Source organism: Erigeron canadensis, chromosome 8 (genome assembly GCF_010389155.1).
Source record: "Erigeron canadensis isolate Cc75 chromosome 8, C_canadensis_v1, whole genome shotgun sequence".
Taxonomy (NCBI): domain Eukaryota; kingdom Viridiplantae; phylum Streptophyta; class Magnoliopsida; order Asterales; family Asteraceae; genus Erigeron; species Erigeron canadensis.
The window spans coordinates 48,997,208-49,020,300 of NC_057768.1; the positions used below are offsets into that span (position 1 = coordinate 48,997,208).

Sequence of the window (23,093 nt, forward strand, 5' to 3'; positions counted from 1 at the left end):
GATTTTTGGTTCTAGTTGTGGTTTCTTACACATGGACTACCAACAGGTTTCACACACACATCCACACACGGAAAAAAAAAAAAACAACTAGATATTATGTTCTAAGTTACAGATTAATGGCAATTAGAAACGATTTAGTATATAAACATAAACTGGAAGATAGCTCGATTTTACAGCAGGGTTAAAGATTAGGGAGGGAGAGTATTGTTAAGCAAAGAAACAAGCTATTCTATCTGCGGTTAATTCTTCTACAATTAAGAGTTTGCGCTAATCGGTTAGTATAATAGTATGTATACACAAACAACACGCACGCGCACACACCACTAGCATTTCAAGATCCTCTATCTAACTTAGGTCCCTATGGTTTCTTCCTGATTTTCGTCTCTTTGCTGCATTTATGAACTCCAATATCGCTTCCATCTCGCCTACTTTCTGTGTCAAGGAGAACACGACCGTCAACAGTTTATTTAGAAGCAGGTCAAATTTAGAAACGGGATGGACGTCACATAAAAGTTTACTGAAACCTTAAAGCATACGGTCTCTTTAATCGTTTTTAATCAAAGTTTCCTTTTCTTTTGATATAGTCAACACATTCAAAGTTTACTGAAACGTTAAAGATATAGAAAGAAAGGAACTTGTGGTAAACCTGTGAAGCGAAAGAGCAAAAGAGCACAGCAGACAAACCTGTGAAGCGAAATGTTTGTGAACTGCATTAACCAAGTGTTCCTTTGTTAGCTTGGTGTGAATGTTTCCCTGAAAAAGAAAAGAATCACGGATTAAAGCAATGTGTCCAAACATGGAAAATGTATACATGTAAATTGGGTTTGATATACGAAACTTACAAGGTTAAAAGTACTGTAGTATCGAAATAATGTGTTGATTCCTAGCTTCGAGAAGTTCACTTTCTGTTCATAATCCATACGAAAACATCAACAAATCAATCCATTGTTCATATTAGGATGTTCATGTAACAGCCTAGTTCTTAAATTCATTTATATCTACACTAACATGCTTAAACTTTGAACTACAACTTCCGAGTTTCGATATACAAATTAAATTATCAAGTTCCAAACCAAGTTACCTCTCTTTGATTCATGTCTCTTGTCAAATAAATAAAAACAAGTCTAATTAACTAAATTTGTTTCAACTTACAGGATAGCACGCATTCATTTTGGATTGGGCTTCTTTACAAGCATTACGACTAGTAGACTTCAGTGATGGAGATGGACCCCACGGTTTTGTGTAACGAACTCTAGGCTTGTCCAGTTTGCTAAATTCTGCAACAGTGGCTGCCAATGAAGAACAAATCTGCTTAAATGTTTAATTGTTTGAAACTTTAAATCTATTTATCCATTACCACAACAGACATTTTGGGAGTCCACAAACTTACGAAAATCATTAACATCAGAGCCACTGCTAGAAATATCAAACTCATAATCTTCTTCAAGACCGGTTGGTGGTTCAAGTACACTCAAAGCATTCCTTTGCAGCTTCACTTCAACTCCATTTTTCAGAACCTACCAAAAGTTGGACCACTAGTCAATCAATAATACATTGGCCCAATACAAAAGTTTACTCCAAATTTTGCCAATTGCAGGTTATATGACACCCAATAGTGGGAAAAGTTGTGAACCTCTAAAAATGGAAAGATAACAATAAAGTTAACCAATTTAAATTGTTAATGTTACAAAAATTGAAAGGTTCTGTTTTAAGTAAAAGAAAGATAAGACCCGCAATGTCAAGTAAAAGCATTTCATTTTCATGATATCTCACTCAATTACGTGCTTCAATTACGCCAAACTGTAAGAATCTTGTAAACCAAAATCGGTACCATTGGTCATCTGTAGCAATGTACATATGCAAATAAGTAATTGTACTTTAAATTAAGAAGCCCAGAACAAATTTTATAGAGTTTAATGGTATTCATATTTGAGAAATAAACTATGAAGCATATCACCAAGAATCTCTAGACATAGCATTTACTTTCTTGACACCTTTCACTTATACCCTTAGTCCCCTACAACAGTGACAAAATAAAAGATGCTTGTTGGGCTTTAAAACACAAGATAATTTAGTAGTGACAAGGGCATATAGGTCATTTTAGCTTGCAACAAGACATAAGCAATGAAAATGCAGTTTTTCCATCAAACTTAAAATAAAATGTGTTCAAATTTTCATGGAATAGAGGGAGCCTATAGACTATAGTCCTATACAACTTGAGATATAAAACAAAATTTAAACATACAACCAAAGATTTAAAGAAAAAGCATTTCACTTTCATGATACTACATTTGATTACATCTACTGTCACCACTACTACTAACAACATTATTAAACAAAATCAAACTATGATGGTCCCATTCATGTACAATCCTAATCATTTTGGCATGCTATTTTCCCCTTTTTTTCCTCCTTAACTAGTGTGTCCAAAAGATTCAAAGTGAACAAAAGAAATATGAAATTTAAAAAAAAGCAGGAAAAAGATTGAAGGAATACCAGCCAATGCCATCCACCAAGACCAACAGCCTTCTTCACGACGCCTTGAAGTCCCACCAAAACCGATTTTGTTCTGTTATTACCAGTCACAATAACTTTGGTATGCCTAGGAAGAACAGAAAGCTCTTCGTCCCCACTATCGTCACGAAAAGGAGAGCAGCCTCGAGACGAATATATTTCCGGTTCCAACATTCCTCTTAAATTCCAACAACCCTTAACCTTTATCTTTATGTGATTCTCCTATCTAATCCATAAATTTGAACAAGACGCTAAATACACCCAAAATAGAAACTTTGCTCAATTATATAGATAAACATAACCAACTTCAATTTCCTGATCAAAAAAACAAAAGTTTGTCATTAGAAACACTACAAGACTACAATTATCTATATGCAAATTTCCAACTTCTATGCTAAATTTTACACTTCCGGATATATTTTCAAGCTTTCAACAACAATTCTGCCAAAGTCAGGTAGAAGGAACATCGGATGTAGAAAATCATATATTCAAGCAAAGAACTTTTTTATGTTAGATTTTGCACTTTGAAATCAAATTCGAAATGATGAGAGAGAAAGCGAAGAGATTGAGTCTTTATCTGAAGAGCTTCAAAGGAAAAAATTGAATCTTTATTAAATTCTGACACAAAACTTTTAAGAGAATGTTGAATGCAAAATGACCCACAAAAGTCATTGGATCTCTCTCTACCCTTCACGGATTTAGTTTGAAAATATTAAATGATTCAAACGAATGGATATATATATTATCTAGACATAATATACGAGTATATATCATTTGTATATTGAACATTGAATTTTGAATACCAATTTTACTATATGGATCTTCAAGAACACCAACTTGAATTTTAAAACAATATCCTTATAAGCTCTTAAAAATAACAAAAAAACTTTGGAACCATGTATATAATCATTATCATATATATATAAATTTCAACTAAATATGAAATATCCTTGAAAGCAGAACCCATCTGTATAAAAAAATGCAATAATTATTCCATCCCAATTTGACATGAGAAAGAGTATCAACTTAAAGATCAATGATAAGCTTAATGGTAATGTAAAATTGTATAATACATTGGAGTTTACTCCTTTTATTAGTATTATATATTATTAATCAATTTCAAGCACAAAATAATACTCTTAATACAAAACCCATATATGTCTAAATATACAAATTTGATCAAAGATCCAAACTTTATATCAGAAATCAATGATTAAGCTTAATGGGTAATGAAAAATGCATTGAAAAAAGAATCAATTATACATATATGTGAATTTGTACTTATTAAATAATCAAACACAAAAGCGATATGGAGAAACACAGTTATTTATTTAGCTCAATTATAACTTTATAAGTTCCAATTAATAAGGAGGAAAGTAAAGCAAAATGCATGAAAAATAACCACTGCCGCTTACCTCATGCATCACTGGAGTTGAGCATAAAAAAATATGATCAAAGAAGAAAATGTTGATAGGATATTGATTAGGGAGAGAAAAAAATGTATGAGAAAGTGTGAGATATTTTGCGTGTATGATGATGAAAAAAATGTAAAAAATCAAATCAAGATTCTTGTGTTGTTGGAATAAACAGAGCACAAAAATATCAAGAGAGAGAGAGAGAGAGAAGGGTCACACAGTAAATGCCTACCAACTGCCTGCCATTGGAAACGACCTGCAAATGAATAATAAGACACACATACACACACGCACACTGTGTAGTGTACGGTCAATTAATCACACCACAATCTTCCTGCTTTTTTCCTTTTTACCGGCTCTTCCCGTTTTATTTTTCCATCCCCGGCTCGGCTCTGGCTCTGGCTCTGGCTCGGCTCTTTCTTTTTTGTCGTCTTCTCAGTTTTTTGAAATTTTGAATTGCAAAACGAGCCATGCTGTACATATAAATAACGACATGTAGAATTGTAGATATATACTATCTATTTTCTGTTACTTTTACTTTGACACGTACACGTGAATATCCGTATTCCATGTACCCGACCCGATGATATACCTGATATGGCACATTTTGTTAACAAGACACATAATTTCTGTCACGAAAAATGTATTATTTACAAACCTAGGGAATATTATAAAGTTTTTGTTATGTGAAATGTACTACACAAAAATGAGAAATGTTACCACTTAATTTATGAGTCATGACTTAATCTTAATTGGCTAAGTTGAAAATTATATTTGTTTAAGACTTATCTAATAAGTCATCACTTAATTAAAAACTACAACTAAAATATATTTTACATAATTATCCTTGATAACTACCCCACTATCCACTCCCTAATTCCTATCAAGGACGTTATAGTAATCTTAATTATTCAGTCGGTTAATTCAACACACAAAACAAACAACAATTATTTATTTATCGTCTTACTCGTTTCAGACACACTAAATTCAGACAGACACTTAATCTACACAGCACTTAATGGATATAAAACAAACAGGCCCTTAAAAATAATTTAAAAACACATTCATAACCAATCAAATCAAGTTTTCTTTATCCCCATTTTTTTCTTTATTGTTTGGTTTATAACACAAGTTACATTTATTTGTAAGTTTTAATTTGTATATGTAACATTGGGTTTTTTTTTATGACTAAGCAATTCAATATTTTTACCAACATTGTATTATAAAGAAATTACTATTTTTAAATATTTAAAAACAAAAAGCTATTAATAATTACCTTTAAAAAGCATTTCTATGTATATCAATGAGGTTAGTAGCTTAGTAAAGACTTTGATATAACCAAGGAAGAAAAATACTAGGTTAGATAAATTAATAACTTCTAACAATTATTTGTTTTTCTTATTGAAAAAGACAACTACAAAGATATTTAAGGAAAAGAAATGTTAAGGGTAAGAGTGTAGTGCCGATTATTGACACTTTGGCAAGTTTTGGCTTAAAATCTAGCCAATGGTGAGGTACCATGTGTAATAGCCAAATGTTTGCCAATTCTAGCCGATCTTTGCCAAATTTCTTGGTATAGCTTGTCAAATAGCCGATGTTTGTTGATGCTCCCAATCATATGCTCCCAACCAATCATATGCTCCCAACACTCAATTTAAACACACCCAACGTTCACTAGCATCGGCCAAAACTAGCCGATGTAACTTGTCAAAACTTGTCGATACTAGCCGATTCACATGTTATAGGCTTGCCAAATAGCCGATATTTGCCGATGCTTTTTGCCGATAAAATTTGCCGACTACACCCTTGCCCCTTAAGTTGATAAATCAATTACAACCAAAAGTTTGTAAATAAATCTTTTAGTGGTCAAATCAAGACATTTTTTTCTTTTTCTTTCTTGTCTTTGTTGATTGATTCACACCACATGTCATATGTCACTTTAAGATGACTCTTATTAAATCAATGGGAAATGATTAATCTTCTTAAGTAAATAGGCTAAAGATCTTTTTAAACATGAGATGATAACATATGAAAAATCATAGATGCATGATAAAAATGAATAAATACGTAAATTTGCTTTCTTAAAGATGGTCTATAAAACCTGGTGGACAAAGGCCAAAAACCCAATAGTATATGTTTTTTTTCTAAATGGATGTTGTGTGAAGACAAATTATACGGTCTCGATAGTACCCATTCACCAGTCCACTTCACTCCACTCCACTCCACTAGTCCTTTCTACCAAATGCCTAGGATTTATTTTCTATAACAAGTCAAAAACCTAATTTATTTTTAGTTTTAAATTTTAAGGCTAGATACACTTTGAGTCTTCAAACGACCAAGGACGAACTAGATAGTTGGGTTGGACTATTGACAAGGTCGAACCAATGGGCCCTTATATGGATTATGCATCTTTCACATCAACACAAATTTGTTATGATTCACATAGATTTGGTTTTATCTTGTAAAAGGTATTTACATTTCTACCCAGTTAGCATTTGTTTGAATTATTGATCATAGTGATTTATATTATCATATTAGTGTATTTCTTCTAAGGTACGTCGCATAAATTGAAGGACAAGTACATCACACTTTTATGGCTTTGAACCTTTGTATTAGTTAAAAATTGTCATGAAAACCGTTTATTAATAAAAATGTAAAAGAGAATTACGCAGGCAATATCCATTTGGTATTATAAAGATCGTTAGTGCTTAGACCCGTGTATCCAAACATCGATCGTAAATTATGTATACTTATTTCTAGATCAGTAACTTTTTTCTAAGGGCAAGTTTATTCATGAGTCAAATTTAATTTAAAGAACTCTATAAAACTAATACCGATTATCATGATCGGTAGAATCAAACATCATCTTTTTAAGCCATGTCTAGTTAATTCAAAGCCAGTCATAACAATATGATTGTGAATTTTAGATGATCAAATAAGTATATGTGCCCTTATAGTTAGAAGCTTTATGAATGTTAATGTCATTCATTTTATAAAAAATACTTACTAAAATATATCTTGGACATAAATAAATACTAGAAAATATCGGACCTGCGGGGTCTCAATTGTCTTGCTAAAATGGTTACGTTATTATTTTAGTATATAGGGTAAAGTTATTTTGAGAACCCTTTTTTTTGCGAGAACTTTTCAAATCAAGCCTAACCGATGATTGTTCTTTACATGAAAATTATTTTTTGATTGTTTTCTTAATAACTTATGTGTAATTTTGAAGTTTATAATTGTATAGAGCATGGATTATCATCCGTTATACAATTATGTGGAGATTTGGATTCATGATCACATGTGCATGAATATTGCTATGATCACATGTATGCAAGTCGATCACATGTAATCATAGCAATATTCATGCACATGTGATCAAAAATCCAAATCTCCACATAATTGTATAACGGATGATAATACATGCCCCCACACAATTATAAATTCAAAATTACACATAAGTTATCCAGAAAACAATCAAAAAGCAATTTTCTTATAAAGAATAATCATCGGTTGGACTTGATTTGAAAAGTTCTCAAAGGTTATCGAAAAAAAAAAGGTTCTCAAAATAACTTTTCACTTAGTATATATGTGTTGAACTTTCAATCGCTTAATTAAAAATAATTATGTTTTTAATATGTTTATTTAAACGTGTGCAAGAAACCAAAAAGTAATCTGTAATAGAAACCCGAAACATCAACATATTAGTTTAGTATTTAAGCGGATGTGATGTAGCAAAATGCAAGTAGTGTTACGGGGTGTGCCACAAAAAGGTTGGATGACTCAACAGAAAAAAGTGGGAAAATAAAAAACCAAAAAATAACCCGTAATAAAACCTGAAAGGGATGTAATTTGGCGAAATCCGAATAGTGGTATAGGGTGTGACATGAACGAATAGCAACTCACCACACATGCGAATTGTCATTCACAAAAAATATGTGCAAAAACCAAAAAACATATATTTGTTTAAAAGTGTGCAAGAAACCAAAAAGTCACCCGTAGTATAAACCCGAACGTGATATGATATGGCAAAAACATCAACATATTAGTTCAATTTTCATATAGATGCGATGTAGCAAAATGCAAGTAATGATACGGGGTGTGACACAGAAAAGTTGGATGACTCAAAAAAAAAGTGGGGATAAAACCAAAAAGTAACTCGTAATTAAAAAAACGAAAAGGATATAATGTGGCAAAACCCGAATAGTGGTGCAAGGTGTGACATGAACGGATAGCAACTCCCCACGCATACGAATTGCCATTCACAAAAAATATGTTCGAAAAAATAAAATACAAACAAATGAGAAAAACTAAAAGGAATGCAATATGCCAAAATTCGAATAATGATGCGGAGTGTAAAATCATCTAATCAAATAGTTTCACATGGTGGTAACATGTAAGAATATTAAAGCCCATGGTCACTGTTCATAACTATGGGCTTAAATATATATAGTAAGGAAAAATGATCCGTACTGCAGACTTTACCTAAACTTAAGTACTGCTACTTTTAAAAAAGTTACAAATTAAGCCTTTAAATTTGATAAACATACATAACCCCCATAATTTTACATAACCTCTCTTAAATTTTACATAATTACCATGTTTTATCTAAGACAGGTACTGCATGCTTTACCTAAAATTTTCTGTAATAGCAATTTGTTTACCAGCTATATATCGCAATTGGGACAAAAGAGCATGTGTTTGGCTCGAGGATATGAATTGAAGCCTACCGGACTGGAACAGTAAAATGTGGATATTTTAGTATCTCGCAAAATAGATAGTTACCGCCTATCAGAGACGTGTCGGTTAATAGAAGGAGGGAAACACGGTTATCTACCGGGCAATTTCCACATAACCCGTCACTTTCTCTGTCTCTCTCCATACATACATTACATACACAGAATTTCCTTTTCATAAATAACTAGTGTTTTATAATCTGAATGATTAATAATAATACGAGTACCATTTTATTCAGCAGTTCCATCCGGATGCGCGCAGTTCATTCATAAATTAAATTTTAAACCTACTTAGATAAAAATAAATAAATTAAGTTATCAGTTCGAAAACAATCAAAAATATTTATAGATAGATACATCCTGATTTAAACTGCGAATATAGAATGAAAAACTCAAAATTTCACAAATGATTTGATCTGAAAAATCTTATCTGTTAATTATTTTCTTAAAAAATTACTCTATTATAGATTTTGATTTGAAATCCGCTGCAGCTGGACCGCACATTCATATAGTATGCCTAAATATTATGACTACCTACCCCTATTTCATTTGTTCTTTCTCTTTTTTAGCCCTTCGCTCTTCATCTTTGTCAATTCTAATCCCATGAATTTTTGTTTATTTTTATGCCATAAAAAATTGGCATCTCACATCGATTCATTTACACGGTGCCTACTGATTACAAATTTTATTTTTACATTATGGAAAATGACAAATCCTTCTTAGATAATTAGCCTAAAAGGCTAAAAACCTTCATAACTTTAAGGGGTGTTTGGTATTGCGATCACAAAACAAAATCTGCGTTTTTAAAATAGATTATGCGTTTTCAAAAGTGCGTTTTGAAAAAGCATCTAGGTACATGTATTTTTAAAATTGCGTTTTCATAGCCAATAATCACTTTTTCATACAAACACCTTTTTAGATTATTTGCGTTTTACAAACGTAATAATCAAATTATAACGCAATCCCAAACACCCTCTAAGATAATGACTAATGATAAAATCAAAAAATAGGATTAAAGAAAAAAATTGATGAAATTCATGTATCACTATCTTATGGTTTTAAAATGATTTTTAAGCTAATTTTTAAAATGATATATCATTTTCCATTTACACATAAAGAAAAGTGCATATATGCATGTACATGATCAAAGTTGAATACATACATTTCAATATATTTAACAATTCTCTTTCGACATAAAATCACATATAGAAATTCCATGACTACAAATGCTTTGTGATTGACATACTAGATTCGTAACCCCATAGCTTTCATCACTCGTTAGTTTCGACAGACTTTGTTATGTTTTAGTTGTAAGTTTTTGGTGAATCTTTTTTTTGGTTATTTTTATGTTTTGACAAATTGTGTAAATATTCTCACCGCTACTTCCGGGATGAAATGCAATAAAATTGATATTTCAAAAAGTAATAATTACAATATGATTATTAGCTTACCATATCATATGTTTACTCTGCTAAAAGCATAAGTTATTGACCTATATGTGGCATTGTGGTTTGCTCGAGTTGATGTTGTCGATCACCTATGATCCGATAACGTGAAAGAGCCCGATGGACACTTAGTGTGACATGATCACAATATGATAGGCTCTCTTATTATACTCGTACTCCAACCAATTTCGAGATTATCAAGAAAAAAAAAAACATTTTACATCTAAAAGGAATACACCTTCCTGCTGGTGTAACAAATGTTTTCATGTTTCCTTATTATATATAAACAAATAGAATTATCAGACTAATTTCAGTCATAAATTTCCATTTTTTAAGTAATTTGAATAGTAAATTCAAGAAACTTGAAGGTAGCGTTGAAGAAACAACAGAAAGGGGTCTACGTTCGTAATTTTTAGAGGTTTCACACAAGTAAAATGTAGACCCCATTGGCCATTCCTAAACTCGGTACTTGCTTTTAAAAATTCTCACTCTTCTTTTTTCTATTTTTACTACTCCGTATTAAATTATAGTTAAATAATTAAAACACTTGTCCAAATATATTTCTTTCCCTCCCTCGCCAATGTAACGTATTTTTCGCGCCAAATTGAGGTTGACTCTTACGAACAACAATCCAAAAATTGTACGTTAACATATTTCTATAAACAAGCATATCGCGTAGTGCCCGCGCATTGCGGCGCATAGCGCGTAGTGCCCGCGCATTGCGGCGTCTAGAAGGTGAGAATAATATAAAGTGCAGACGGTGGTGGAGATCGAGGGAGGTTGTGGAGAAGGAAGGCGACGGCGGAGGGTGATAGAAGATCGATGAGAGTATGTAATGATTAGAGAGAATGGGGGAAAGGAGGTATATAAGGTTTTATGTTTAAGTAGGAATATTTTGGAAAAAAAATATATGTTTAATTTCTTAATCCTAATTCTCTTTATAAAGATTATAGAATTAAATCATTACATCTTAATCTTCTTAATCTTATCTTAATATCTATACTACTATATAAAACAAACTGCTCTTCCCCTTAAGTAATTAAGAACTTAAAATAACCATATTACCTCTCTTCTTTATTCACTAATTTAAACATCTTTACCTATATACCTATAATACCCTTAATGAAATAATTTACAACATAAATCCCCCAACCCTTAAATAACCATATTAATTCCTCTCACATCAATTAAATTACAAACACTACCACGCCGCCACCACCGTCGTCGCACATCGGCACCACCACTGCCGTCGTTGTCATACAGTCGTTGTTACCACCATCACCGCTATATCGCGTTGGCATCTGTCTAGAATACTATAAGATAGTTAACTAATGACTTAGTAACCAATCAGATCGCTCAATTTCATCAAATTAACTTCCGCCTATGTTATCAAAATATTTAACTATTAATTTAAAAATCTTAACAATCATTATCCAACACTTAATTTATATTTATTTTTAGTCATCAACTTGAGATGATTTCTTATAAGGAAATTGATCAATCCTCCTAAACAATTAATAGCCTACAAATCTTTCTAAAACTATTAAAATATGACATGGGTTATCCACTAATTTTCTCTTTCATAATCTTGCCCCCTGATTTTTCGTGTTCTGATTCGGAGCTAATTAACAAGACATAAATCTAGACTTTAATTTTTCGATCGTGATTTTCAAATTTTCGGCCGTCGTGATTTACATTTTGTTTTTAGCAAAACCTGACGAATCTGCTTTATGTTTGAGTGTGAGAAGAAGGGATCATGGTGAAATAACGAATATGTCATTCACTTAACGGACCTAATAGACGGTTGTTAGTTACAGAGTTAAAAGTGAAAAAGTTGACCAACTTCAGGGTTTTTCTGTAATTAATTCACTTAAGAACAATAACTGGAAATTCTGCCAACTTAAGTGACCAAAAATGTAATTTTCTCTTTTTTTATTAAAAAAAAAACATAAGAAAGCAATATTGGGATATGGCCAAGCAATGCAATTATTTCAGACTGATTAATTAACAATTTATAAAAGTAATTATATATCATCCTGTTGGTGCATATTAGGCATGATGAAGTGAATAAAGACGTCTCTCACGTGTTAATGATGATTAACAATACACGAAACGATTGTTAAAGGATATAAATATTGATTTATGCATGTATACGCTATTTCCAAGCTAAAAACCGCAAACTTCATGTTTGAGCAAATGTGTAGCACTATAGCTGAGTACTAATGCAAGCGCGGCCTATCGTGCTTGTGGCCGTAGTAGGTCTGTCCAAATTTGATCAAATGAGTAAGGTCCGTTTGATTTTTTCGTGACTTGTAACCTTCAGAATATGCTTATTCTAACATATCTAGGAGTTCCAATTTGTTAGAATTGGCATATATTCACTTTATGTTTTTCACACATTTTGGCCTAAAAATTTTACGAAGTGTTGGAGGGTCAATGAAAGTCAAATGGGTTGGGTCTAATATATTAACACTTATAAAGTGTTTTATCTCATATTTCTAGAAATAAAATTACCCATTTGAAAAAGCAAAATCTTATCCCTTTTTCCTCAAACAAAACAAAGTGACTTTACTCATTTTCAAAACCCTCATGTGATCTTCCCTTCTTCAAGAAATCTCCATTAGAAGTAAGCATCTAATGTTCTTTCTAAATAGTATTTATATACTCTTATGGCAATGGAAAGATGTTTGGGTTTGATTTTGACATTGCTTGAACGGATTGAAACTTTTGCCAAGAACCAAGTGATAAAGTGAATCTGCAGGAAGCATGGCCACTGAGCACGGCTGCTCATGCGTCTGTCTGTTCTAACAGGCTGAATTTTTCTCTTCCTATATATTCCAATATTGGCTTCAAGTATTTTCACCGCTTGCATACACAAAACCTCCTGAGATTCAAAGTGATCATTTTCAGATACATATCTACTTTCAATTTGAGAAATTAGCAAGAGTGAAAAATTGTAGTGAGTGAAAATTTGTATAATTGTCAATTTACTACAAGTTGTAATATCACACTAGTGAGTGTGATTAGTGATAGAAGAGCTTGGTGAATAGGTCTTCTTGAGTGTTTATCAACACTAGTGGTTAGAGTGGTGATAATTCTTGAAGTGTTAAGAATTGATATTTCTTAGTGGTTAGGAATTAGTGAGTCTTGAAGTGTCAAGATTGTACCCGCGGACTCTCCACCGGTTTTGGGGGATTTTAGTGCTACTAACTCTTGATTTGTGAATCAAGGAGTGGATTACGGTGAATTCGTTAACATTCACCCGAATCACTATACATCGTGGTGTTCATATGTGTGGTGATATATTTCTTACTCTATCTCTTTACTTATTTTAAGTTTATTACAAACATACGTAAATATTGTTTGATAGAGTGAAGCTAAGCACAAACAAGTTTCAAATAAGTTTTTCAAACATAAGTAATCAAAAAGAAGTAAAATTTGGTGTCAGTTATTCACCTCCTCTAGATTACACTTACACATCCTAATTATAAGTTTTAATAAAATTAAAAGAGAGAATTAAAAAAAAAATTAAATTAAAGAATTCACATGTTATATTCTTAGAGTTTTAAAAAGAAAGAGAATTAAAGTACATAGCAATATAGCATGACTAACTAGCTACAAAAATTGGGTTGTTATTTTTTAAGGGAAGGTTTTGATAGAAAGATGTTATTAAACATCAATCCAATCTACAAAGACATATCCATAAGTGAAATGATCCTAATTACACAACATTTTTAGTTATACACAACCTTGTATGCATTATATAGTTGTACAATACAATCATATAGTGCATGCATTGTTGTGTATGATAAAAAGATGTTATGTAATTATCACCTCCCACCAATAATGGGCCCATTATATTTTCATTTCAGGTATTTGAAAATTGAGACTTTTAAATACCGACAAATCAAACGTTCCGAATATCATATCTATATCTATTTATAATCTAATATCTGATATTAGATTAGATTAGATGATATAGGTTATTTTAGTATGATACAAGCAAATTGTTTAAATGGGTTAGGATCCATTAATATCTGCTCATATTCTTTGGTATCTCTAAGTTATTATGTCCGGTATACATAGGAGTCGAGATCTTTTTGTAATGTAAAAATCAATAATATTGTTATACTTTTCAATTTCTCATAGTTTTGGTTATTTATCTTTTCAAAAATGTGTTGAATTAGTTTTTTCTTTTTTAAAGATTGAATTTAAAAGAAACGAATATACTAGATACTCAATCTATACCATCATATAGATTAATTATCTCTTAGTTGGACGATTTATTTCACTGTTTTGTATCACTCGTCCATAATTCAAGTTCCTGCATAGAAAGCGGCGGTGATGGTGGTGGTGGCTCAATGATGGTAAATGTAAAAGTCTTTGATGTTAAAAGTGATATTGCAGTTATTTTAAGAGTTGAAAGATGTATATTGTAAATTATTTTATTAAAGATGAATACATTAGGTAGAAATGTTTATTAAAAAAAAATGTTACTTTTGGTTTTCAAAAGTTGAAAGTTTAGAAAAAAAAAATCATTTACTTTATTAGATAGTATAAATATAGATTAGTCATGGATATAGTAAGTATTACATTTGGTTTTATCAGTGGTTTGTACAATGTACATACCAATATATCATCATAATATTTCCCAATCAATTTCTATAGTTATGGGCCTAGGAAAACAAAGAAAAGGTTATAGACTGGGCTGAATAATGGCATAAACTTGGTTCGTTTGAACCTTTGAGGCCTTTGATTACAAGCAAAACAAAAAATAATTTTCTTTTTGTTATTTTATAGGAATTACTTAATGTCAAAACTCACTTTATTTTTCTTTCTTTATAAATTAGTTTTGTTTGGAAAGACAATAAAATAAACATCATTATTTTTCATAAAAATAACCCATAAAACATAGCTAAAATTTGAACCAGATAAAAACCCTCCATGCCTTTACACTAGTCCACAAGCAATTTTTCAGAACATAATTTTTTCAAAGTTGGATATCCGAAATTTCGGATAGTGGATATCAATACCCGAACATATCTCCGAAATTTCGGATCTGAAGTTCCGATATCCGAAATTTTCGGATATCCAAAATCGAATATCCGAACTATCCGAAATATCGGAATTTTAAAAAATATATATATTTTTCGGATATTGACTAAAAATTTCTCGGATATTTTCGGATACTTTTGGGTATTTAATTAAATATTGATTTTTTTAAAAAAAAATAAGGTTTTCCGAAATATCCTAACTTTTCAAAAATCACTATCCGAATCCGAATCCGAATTTTTGGATATCCGAAGTTCAGATATCCAAAATTCTGGATATCCAAATTTTTGGATAAAATCGGATCGAATTTTCGAATAACGGTTTCGGATACGGATATTTTTGAACACACTTAGCTCATTGACATTCATTAATTATCTAATATATTAAGAGAGTTATTTTTGCTATGCAATATTAATCCCTGTAAAATATATTTATATTTATACTGTGGTTATTTTAAAGTGTTAGTCTATAATCCTATATAAAAGAGGTAGTCTTTCTCAAATTTCAAACTATCAAATATATTCTTATTTATTCATTAATTTAAACATTCTCACCTAATGTAGTTATATTACCTTTAATGGAATAATTTACAACATAAACCCTTAAATCCTTAAAATAACTACACTACCTCCTTTAACATGAATTACTTTCATATTTACCACTATTGTCGCCCCCACCACCCGCCACCTATCCTACCATTGTCACCATCACCCTACGCCGCTACTAGAGGTACAAGAAGCGGTTAACCAATTTCGGTTATTAATTTTAATAACCGGTTTCGATTGTTTTTTGAAATACCAATAACCGGTTACGGTCAACTTGTACCGGTTAGTAACCGGTTTCTAGGTTTTAAAACTGTAACCCATCTAACCGATTTCGATTAATAATAATCGGTTAACCTATTCGGTTATTTTTTAACCGCCCATTATAATATTGAGAAAATGGTAAACAATGGGGAAAACAATCATTTACAACAAGTTCGAGGCTGGACGGAGCACCTCACCATCGCTCCCCTTTCCTCCCCGCCTGCCGCTTAATGCTAGAAATGCTTCACCGCCCCTCCCCTCCCTGCCCTTTTCTTTTTCTTTTCTTTATTTTTTTTAATTAATTTTTATGGCTGTAACGTTCAAAAACATATACACCACAACCGATACCACTGTCTCCAAGTTACTCCCTACCCTACTGGTACCGAAAGATCAATGCGGTGTTAATCCGGTACCGGATGAGTAGCGGTCTCCTCCTAGCATTATGCGGCATATGAGTCGTATAAAAGAGAGAGAGAAGGTCGTGGACGAATGAGGAGGTTGTTAAAAGTCAGTCACCAAACAACAACAACATCAACACTTTGATTTTTCTTTCTTTTCAATTTTTAATATTCAAAAAGAAGTTACACGCGTCATCACGTCATAAGAGTTGTGTCCAGGTATCCAATACATACATCTAATAATTACATACATACTCTCTATCTCAATTCCAATTCCAATTCCAATTCCAATTCCCAATCATCAAATAAATATAAAGTATTTTGAAATTCTGTTTGGATTTGATTGTAATAACGGAATTCGTTGTTGACGAGACGGAATCATAATCAATCGGAACAACTGAAACTCCTCACACCCCACTCCAATCCCAATCCCAATCCCAATCCCATCGGTTATAATTAAGGTAAAATTCACAGTCATAAACACACACAGAGAGATTTATATATATATATATAAATAATAATAATAAAGTGTGTTATTACTTTTTACTGTGTGTAGAGTCAGTATGTTGTTTGTGATGTAGTAATTGTTTGAAAGAAAATTTTGGAATTAATTTGAGCTTAGTTGGTTGTAGTACCAGTCTTTCTGTTTTTTTATTCAATAATACTAATTCATCCATATACTTACATATTAATATTATTTGTATGATATATATAGTTTTCTGTTTTTCTTATTGTTATTGTTGTTCACTGTCACAAATCATGGACGATGGACATACTATATATATATATATATAGAGAGAGAGAGAGAGAGAGAGAGAGGGAGGGAGGGAGGGAGGGAGGTGTATGAATAAAGGGGTGTTTGTTAGAATCAATCTTGTCAAGTAAATGATACATAAGCCAATGCGGGGTTAACCCACTTGCTAGAGGGTCTTGGTGAGAAGAGCAGGGTGTTCAATTTGTGTTTATTGGGGTAGTATAGCTGTATATAGGAATAGAGTAGATTGTAGTACAAAAATAAATAAATAAATAATGGAGGGTTGGTGCACACTATCTTTTTGTCATACATTTGAAGTTCATAGTGTTGTTCATGGTCATTCTTGTTTCATCTAATTCTTGATTTGGGCTTCTCATGTATGTGATGCATATACATTTCGTGTTGTTGTCAACAGAAAGGAATGAGATTATTGTCATTAGCTTCTTTTGGATAAACTACACATAGTCAGTACAAATGGGCTGCTGTTCTTCTACAAACCGGGTAGACTGGAATGATCGATTGTATCATGTTAGTCAAGTCTTTATTATCTTGCATCTTGGTCCCCGGTGATCGTTTTTCATATTCATTAATTTTTGTTTTTGAAATTTTCACTCCTTATGCAGTATCCAGTAGTGTCTCAGGAGCGTCGTCCATTACCAATCCGCAGTAGTGCAGCTTCTGTTATACCTACAGGCCTTTTAGTTGATACAAATTTAGATACTTCCATACCCGACACTTATAGGCAGCCACCAGCACCTATACCATACGATGCAAATCCTCAAGGTTCTGCAAACAATATAGACGGTTCTGCTATTAAGCAACAACCGCTACTGCAAACAAATGATTCTGTCCCTATTGGAGAAACAAAAGCTAGCGATGATAGTGGCGAAAATGTGGCCAAAGAAGCATTGGAATCTGTTGTGGCAGACGAGATTGATACTGATCTCGACAAGTATGATGAACTCAAGAAGTCAAGCACGCCTTTTGTAGCTCCAGAGGAGTGTCCTACATGTCTTGAAGGTTAGTCGCAGTACATGTTACTTGGTTAGGTTTATTCAAGCACTTTGATTCCATTTCATGAATTAGTGAGCACACTGCATTAACTAAATCAACTTTCGTCAAATTTCTGTCTTCTTATTTAAGGCAGTAAATTTTTTTTATTTAAAATTGATTCAAGGCAACTTGCTATATAAAGTTTTTTATTTAAAATTGATTTATGGCACTCAAAAGGATGATGTGAGAACTAACTTGTGGGTAATTAAACTTTTTATTATTATATGTGAATTTGGTGCCTAGTAACACTTGTCTCGTGACAAATTCAAGTGGGTTGGTGGTTTCTTGAGACAAATCCTACCATAGTTGGTCATTTAAGCGCTGTTTATGATCAGGTTTTCATCTATGGTATATCTTGCTTTAATATGATTGACAATGACATACTAAAGTCTTTCATACTCTGCAGAATATGATGAAGAAAATCCGAAAATAGTCACCAAATGCGAGCATCATTTTCACTTGTCGTGCATTCTCGAATGGATGGAAAGAAGTAACACTTGCCCTGTGTGTGATCAGGTCAGGCCTATATTTCAGTTTGAACAGCTGCATATGAAAATGCAAACTTGTCTTCGTAATGTGCAGCTCCCTGTTATAAAGTTTGCAACTTTTATGTTCAGAAATATAGTTTAAGAATGTTTATGTATATTGAAGGTCCGAATTGCCCTTCTGCAAGAATCAAATGAACGAGGTTTTTGAATCAATACCAACTTATTTGTAAAATTGATGATAATGGGCTAATAGATACCAAAAACTGGCAGAAGGTGACTGCTTTCATTTCTTTAGTGAATATCTAAGTTTTAAGATGTCAATTTTCACTGTAATAAATGATGCATGTAGCTAATTCTGCAAATGCAGGTTAATAGTGATGTAATCTATATGATTCTATGGCATTAGTCTTGGACCCTGTATTTGGATATTTCATTTTGTGATAATATTCTTGAAGAAAACTTGTGAAGCCTTTATAGTGGAAACATGTGTTTTATAAAATGTTAATCCTATTAATTCTGTTTTATATATGACAGGAGATGGAACTCTACATCCCGATCAGTGACTAGCTGTTGCATTATAGAACGAAATGGCTGCTAGCATTAGTATCAAGCATAGTTTGGCCTCTCATAATTTTTTCTTTTCTTTTGCTATATAAATGCATAATGTCCTTGTTCATTATACTCATACTAATACATATTACATAAAACAAAAAAATGCGAGAAGTAAACAGAAAAACAATACTGCAAATAGAGATTGATGTGGGACATTCTTCTTGTTCGTATTCTTTAGGATCATCATCATGATGCTCCACATATCCATAAGATACCATTCTCAGAATCTCAGATTCCCTTGAGCGGTTTGCAGGTTTGTGTGTTTTTATGGGGTCACTGAAGTTTAGAGATGGGAAGTTGTGTATGATAATGATTGATATTAGGATTATTTTTTTCTTTCTATGTTGAGTATAATTTTGATTTTGGCCTTTCTACTAGTTATTGAAACGCAATATATTGGTTTATTTTTTGAATTAAAGTATGTATTTATGCTTATATTTTGTTCAACAGAATTTATCAAGGGGAATAAAGTGGTGGCATTATTGTTTCAAACTTTGAAAAAGATTGAACTATAAACCAAACCAAACCAAATCAAAGCTAAATATATAATATATATTCTTGGTCATGGCTTTTAGTAAAACTTGCTGGCTGTGGAGATTGACGTTTTATAAAGCAATAGTTTGAATTATTATCCAATATTTTGTTACATGTTTTCTCATAATTCTGGTTTATGAGCAACTACATCTCTAATTTATTGTATATTTTATCTTCTTGTTAGAACATCATATATTTAAAGTGACACAGGGTTAACATTCGATGTTTTTATAAGATGTTTTATGTAAAAATTTGCTAGATATCAGTTTGCTTTCATTTTAGAGCCCGTATACTTACAAGTTTATCATATTAATTTGCTCTCAAACAAGTCTATGGTAAATTGAGTTAGTGGATTAGTTTCAACTTTTTTTCTTCTGGAAGTTTGTATTTATATTTGATATGATGTTTATTAATTTTGTATAGATTGATAATATAACATAAACAAATTGAGTTTTTAATATGATTAGAAATAAAATAAGTTCAATGTGTTAAATTAGACAATATACTAAAATATGATTGAGGTATTGTTTAATATTACTTGGACGACAAGTGTCCCTTTTAGTATATCTTTAATTAAATCAAATTAAAATTCTTAACTATTTAATTTTTACTTTCCTTATAATAATTATTAAATATATATTAGGGTGGGGGGAGAGCTTCCCCGCTCCTCCCATCCCCTCCCTGATTTTTCTTCTCCTCCCCTCCCCTCCCCGAAACCTAGGAGCACTTCACCACCTCTCCCCTCCCCTCCCCACCCTTTTCTATTTAATTTCATTTCTATTTATTTTTAAAACTAAAACATTTTATTTAATAAACTAAAACTAATACAACTTAAAAACACAAATAAAACACAGATACAACTAAGGCGTCGGTCATCCGTACTGCTCACAAAGGGCGCGTTTCTGCGCCAAAACCATCTCCAACATCGGCCCGCTGAGGTGATCGTGTGGCCTGATCACGAAGTCCATATCATTCTGTCGTTGCTGACTCTGGACCATCCGTGTCATCTCCTCCTCCCGTTTCCTCCTAGCCTCCTCCGCCGCCATATAGCTATCCATCATCGCCTTCTGCATCTGCATCTTCTCCTCCCGAGCTCGTTTTTTATCCTCATTGTCGCATTTCAACTCCGCGACCATCTTCAAGAACTCCTCAGATGTAGTAGAGGCGGAAGGAGTAGTATGCTTAGCCTTAGCTTTACGGCGGGGTGGCACGGGTCTAGCCTGATGTACTGGTGCATCATCCATGTCGTTCCCTCCCTCCTCTTCTTGGTCCAAGTGGTCCTCATTCAAGTCAATATGGACCGATGGCTCCCCTGATGAACGTACATGGACAGACCCTTCCGTTCTTGCCCTTTTGCTACCCGACTCCTCACAAATCCCCTCCAAAGTAAGAACCTCCGACCATTTCGGTCCTCCCCTCAAAACCTGCCACGCCTCTACATGCGGAAACCCGGACTTGTTATTGTATTTCCGCATATACAATGCCACGGCCGCCTTAAACACATCCTCGTCACTTTGGCCACTCGACATCTTACTTTTCTTCACATTGTAAATACCACAAAAACCCGACACCTTATGCTTCAAATCCTTCCATTTCGACCGACACATTTCAGGAGTACGTCCCGACTCACGGTTCAAGTGTGAGTCCATCTGAAACTTCACCTTCTTCCAAAACGAACCCGCCGTTTGGGCGTTTCCGACGTATGGATCCTCAGAAACGTTTAACCAAGCTTTTGCCAAACACGCCTCTTCATCCTTCCCCCAATTTCGACACTCTCTTTTACCTTTAACCGAGACTTGGGTCTCGGGTATTGCTTCCACCTCTTCCTCCTCCACGTCTTCTTCTTCTTCTTCTTCTTCTTCTTCATCTTCAACCTGCTGAGTCGCGAAGTGTGATGATGAACCACCCGCGAACCCGAAAACCCGGTTTGAGTTTCATTCGCAAAACCCGAAAACCCGGTATTCGGTTGCACACTTGACGGGACAGAATCGAAAAACAATGGATCCATACTATTCAAGAAATCTTCAACACGTTGTGGCCTATACACATCTTCGGCCGTATTTTTTTGCGAAGGAGGAGGTGGCATAATATCGCGATTGTTTAGCGGTGGCGCGTTTCTGCGTTTTTTGGGTAGATTTGAGTAAGTGGGTTCTTTTGGTTTCTTCCCCCTATTCATTTTTGAGGATTTAAATGGATTATTTGGTTGGGAAAAAAAAATAAAGAGAAAGAATGGAGGGGGTTGTGGTTCGGCAGAAAGAAGAAGAAAAGAAAAATGAGGAAGAAAAGAGAAAGAGAAGAGAAAGAGAGAATCAAGAGGTGGGCCCCATGTTTTTTTTTTTTTTTTTTTTTTTCAACGGTCACAAAGCGGGTACCCAAACCGGCACCACTGTGCCCACGTTGCTCCCCTCCCCACCGGTACCGGGGGGTCGGAGCAGTGTTACTTCCGGTACCGGTTGGTGCCTACTCCCACTCCGCCTAGCCTTATATCTAACGGATGTCGACATGCTATATGTTATATCAAACTAAATTCAATTCCAAATAACAAAAAAATAATCGCTTGAAATTTCTTTTTCTTCTAAATCCTCTCCTAAAACCAATTCATGATTCTATATTTATATATTTCTTTTTCTCTTAAAACCAATTCTTGAAACGACACATGACGTAATTCTTAATTGACATGTGTTCTTTTAATTTATTTATTTTTGTTAAATTAGCTTTTTTTTATTGTGTATAAATTCAATTTTCTTATTAGACTTAGAACTAAAATCTAACTCTTGGCTTATTGATACAAAAGATATTATATCGTTTTCTCATTAATAAATTGTCTCTTTTTCTTTCTCAATTCTTAACTCCTATTACTTATATTAATTATAATAAGTTATTAACGTGAAGACTTCAAAAATTTGAGTTTACAGTCTGAAATCACAGGTTATTTGTCATCATCTATTATGCTTACAAATTCCGATTTTGATGTGTGTAACATCCTAAATATTTTATGTTGACCTTCCGTTAGTCAAACGTTAACCGTTTGTTGTGTCGTTAATTTCTTTAAGCGTTAACTAATATTTGTGTTGTTAGAGGATGATTAATGGGCTTATATGTGATTATGTTATTGAGTTATGAGATGTTAATATGGTGTGTCGGTTCACCATTATGTGTCTAAGACGTTAATTGGTCATCCGTTAGTGTATATATTAGCTTCGGGCATTAGTTTTTAGGCTAATATGACTTTTTGGGCTTGTTTGTGTGGACTTTAGCCAAGCCCAAGCCTTATGGACGAAAATTA

General features: G+C 33.0%; 3 protein-coding genes across 4 annotated transcripts; 1 reads left to right on the forward strand and 2 right to left on the reverse strand.

Moving 5' to 3' along the window:
• Nucleotides 1–97: 97 nt before the first annotated feature.
• On the reverse strand, nucleotides 98–4,087 carry LOC122579997. 2 transcript variants are annotated; one of them, XM_043752264.1, is made up of 7 exons: nucleotides 3,930–4,087; nucleotides 2,497–2,829; nucleotides 1,391–1,517; nucleotides 1,153–1,289; nucleotides 843–905; nucleotides 685–753; nucleotides 98–432 (listed from the first exon to the last, which is right to left on the reverse strand). In XM_043752264.1, exons 2-7 carry the CDS (start codon nucleotides 2,686–2,688, stop codon nucleotides 346–348), a joined length of 675 nt encoding a protein of 224 aa, XP_043608199.1. In that variant the 5' UTR covers nucleotides 2,689–2,829; nucleotides 3,930–4,087; the 3' UTR covers nucleotides 98–345. The 2 variants fall into 2 exon arrangements, with proteins under 2 accessions (XP_043608199.1, XP_043608201.1); XM_043752266.1 differs by lacking the exon at nucleotides 3,930–4,087 and having other exon boundaries at nucleotides 2,497–2,843.
• A 12,393-nt stretch (nucleotides 4,088–16,480) lies between these two features.
• Nucleotides 16,481–19,686, forward strand: LOC122578459 (probable E3 ubiquitin-protein ligase RHB1A). Its single transcript, XM_043750430.1, has 5 exons — nucleotides 16,481–16,827; nucleotides 17,536–17,648; nucleotides 17,744–18,140; nucleotides 18,580–18,689; nucleotides 19,196–19,686. The coding sequence occupies exons 2-5, from the start codon at nucleotides 17,595–17,597 to the stop codon at nucleotides 19,226–19,228; spliced, it is 594 nt and encodes a 197-aa protein (XP_043606365.1). The 5' UTR covers nucleotides 16,481–16,827; nucleotides 17,536–17,594; the 3' UTR covers nucleotides 19,229–19,686.
• Nucleotides 19,687–20,679: 993 nt separating this feature from the next.
• LOC122611036 (glutathione S-transferase T2-like) lies at nucleotides 20,680–21,983 on the reverse strand. The gene is made up of 2 exons (XM_043783988.1): nucleotides 21,780–21,983; nucleotides 20,680–21,681 (listed from the first exon to the last, which is right to left on the reverse strand). Exons 1-2 carry the CDS (start codon nucleotides 21,981–21,983, stop codon nucleotides 20,680–20,682), a joined length of 1,206 nt encoding a protein of 401 aa, XP_043639923.1.
• Nucleotides 21,984–23,093: the final 1,110 nt, after the last annotated feature.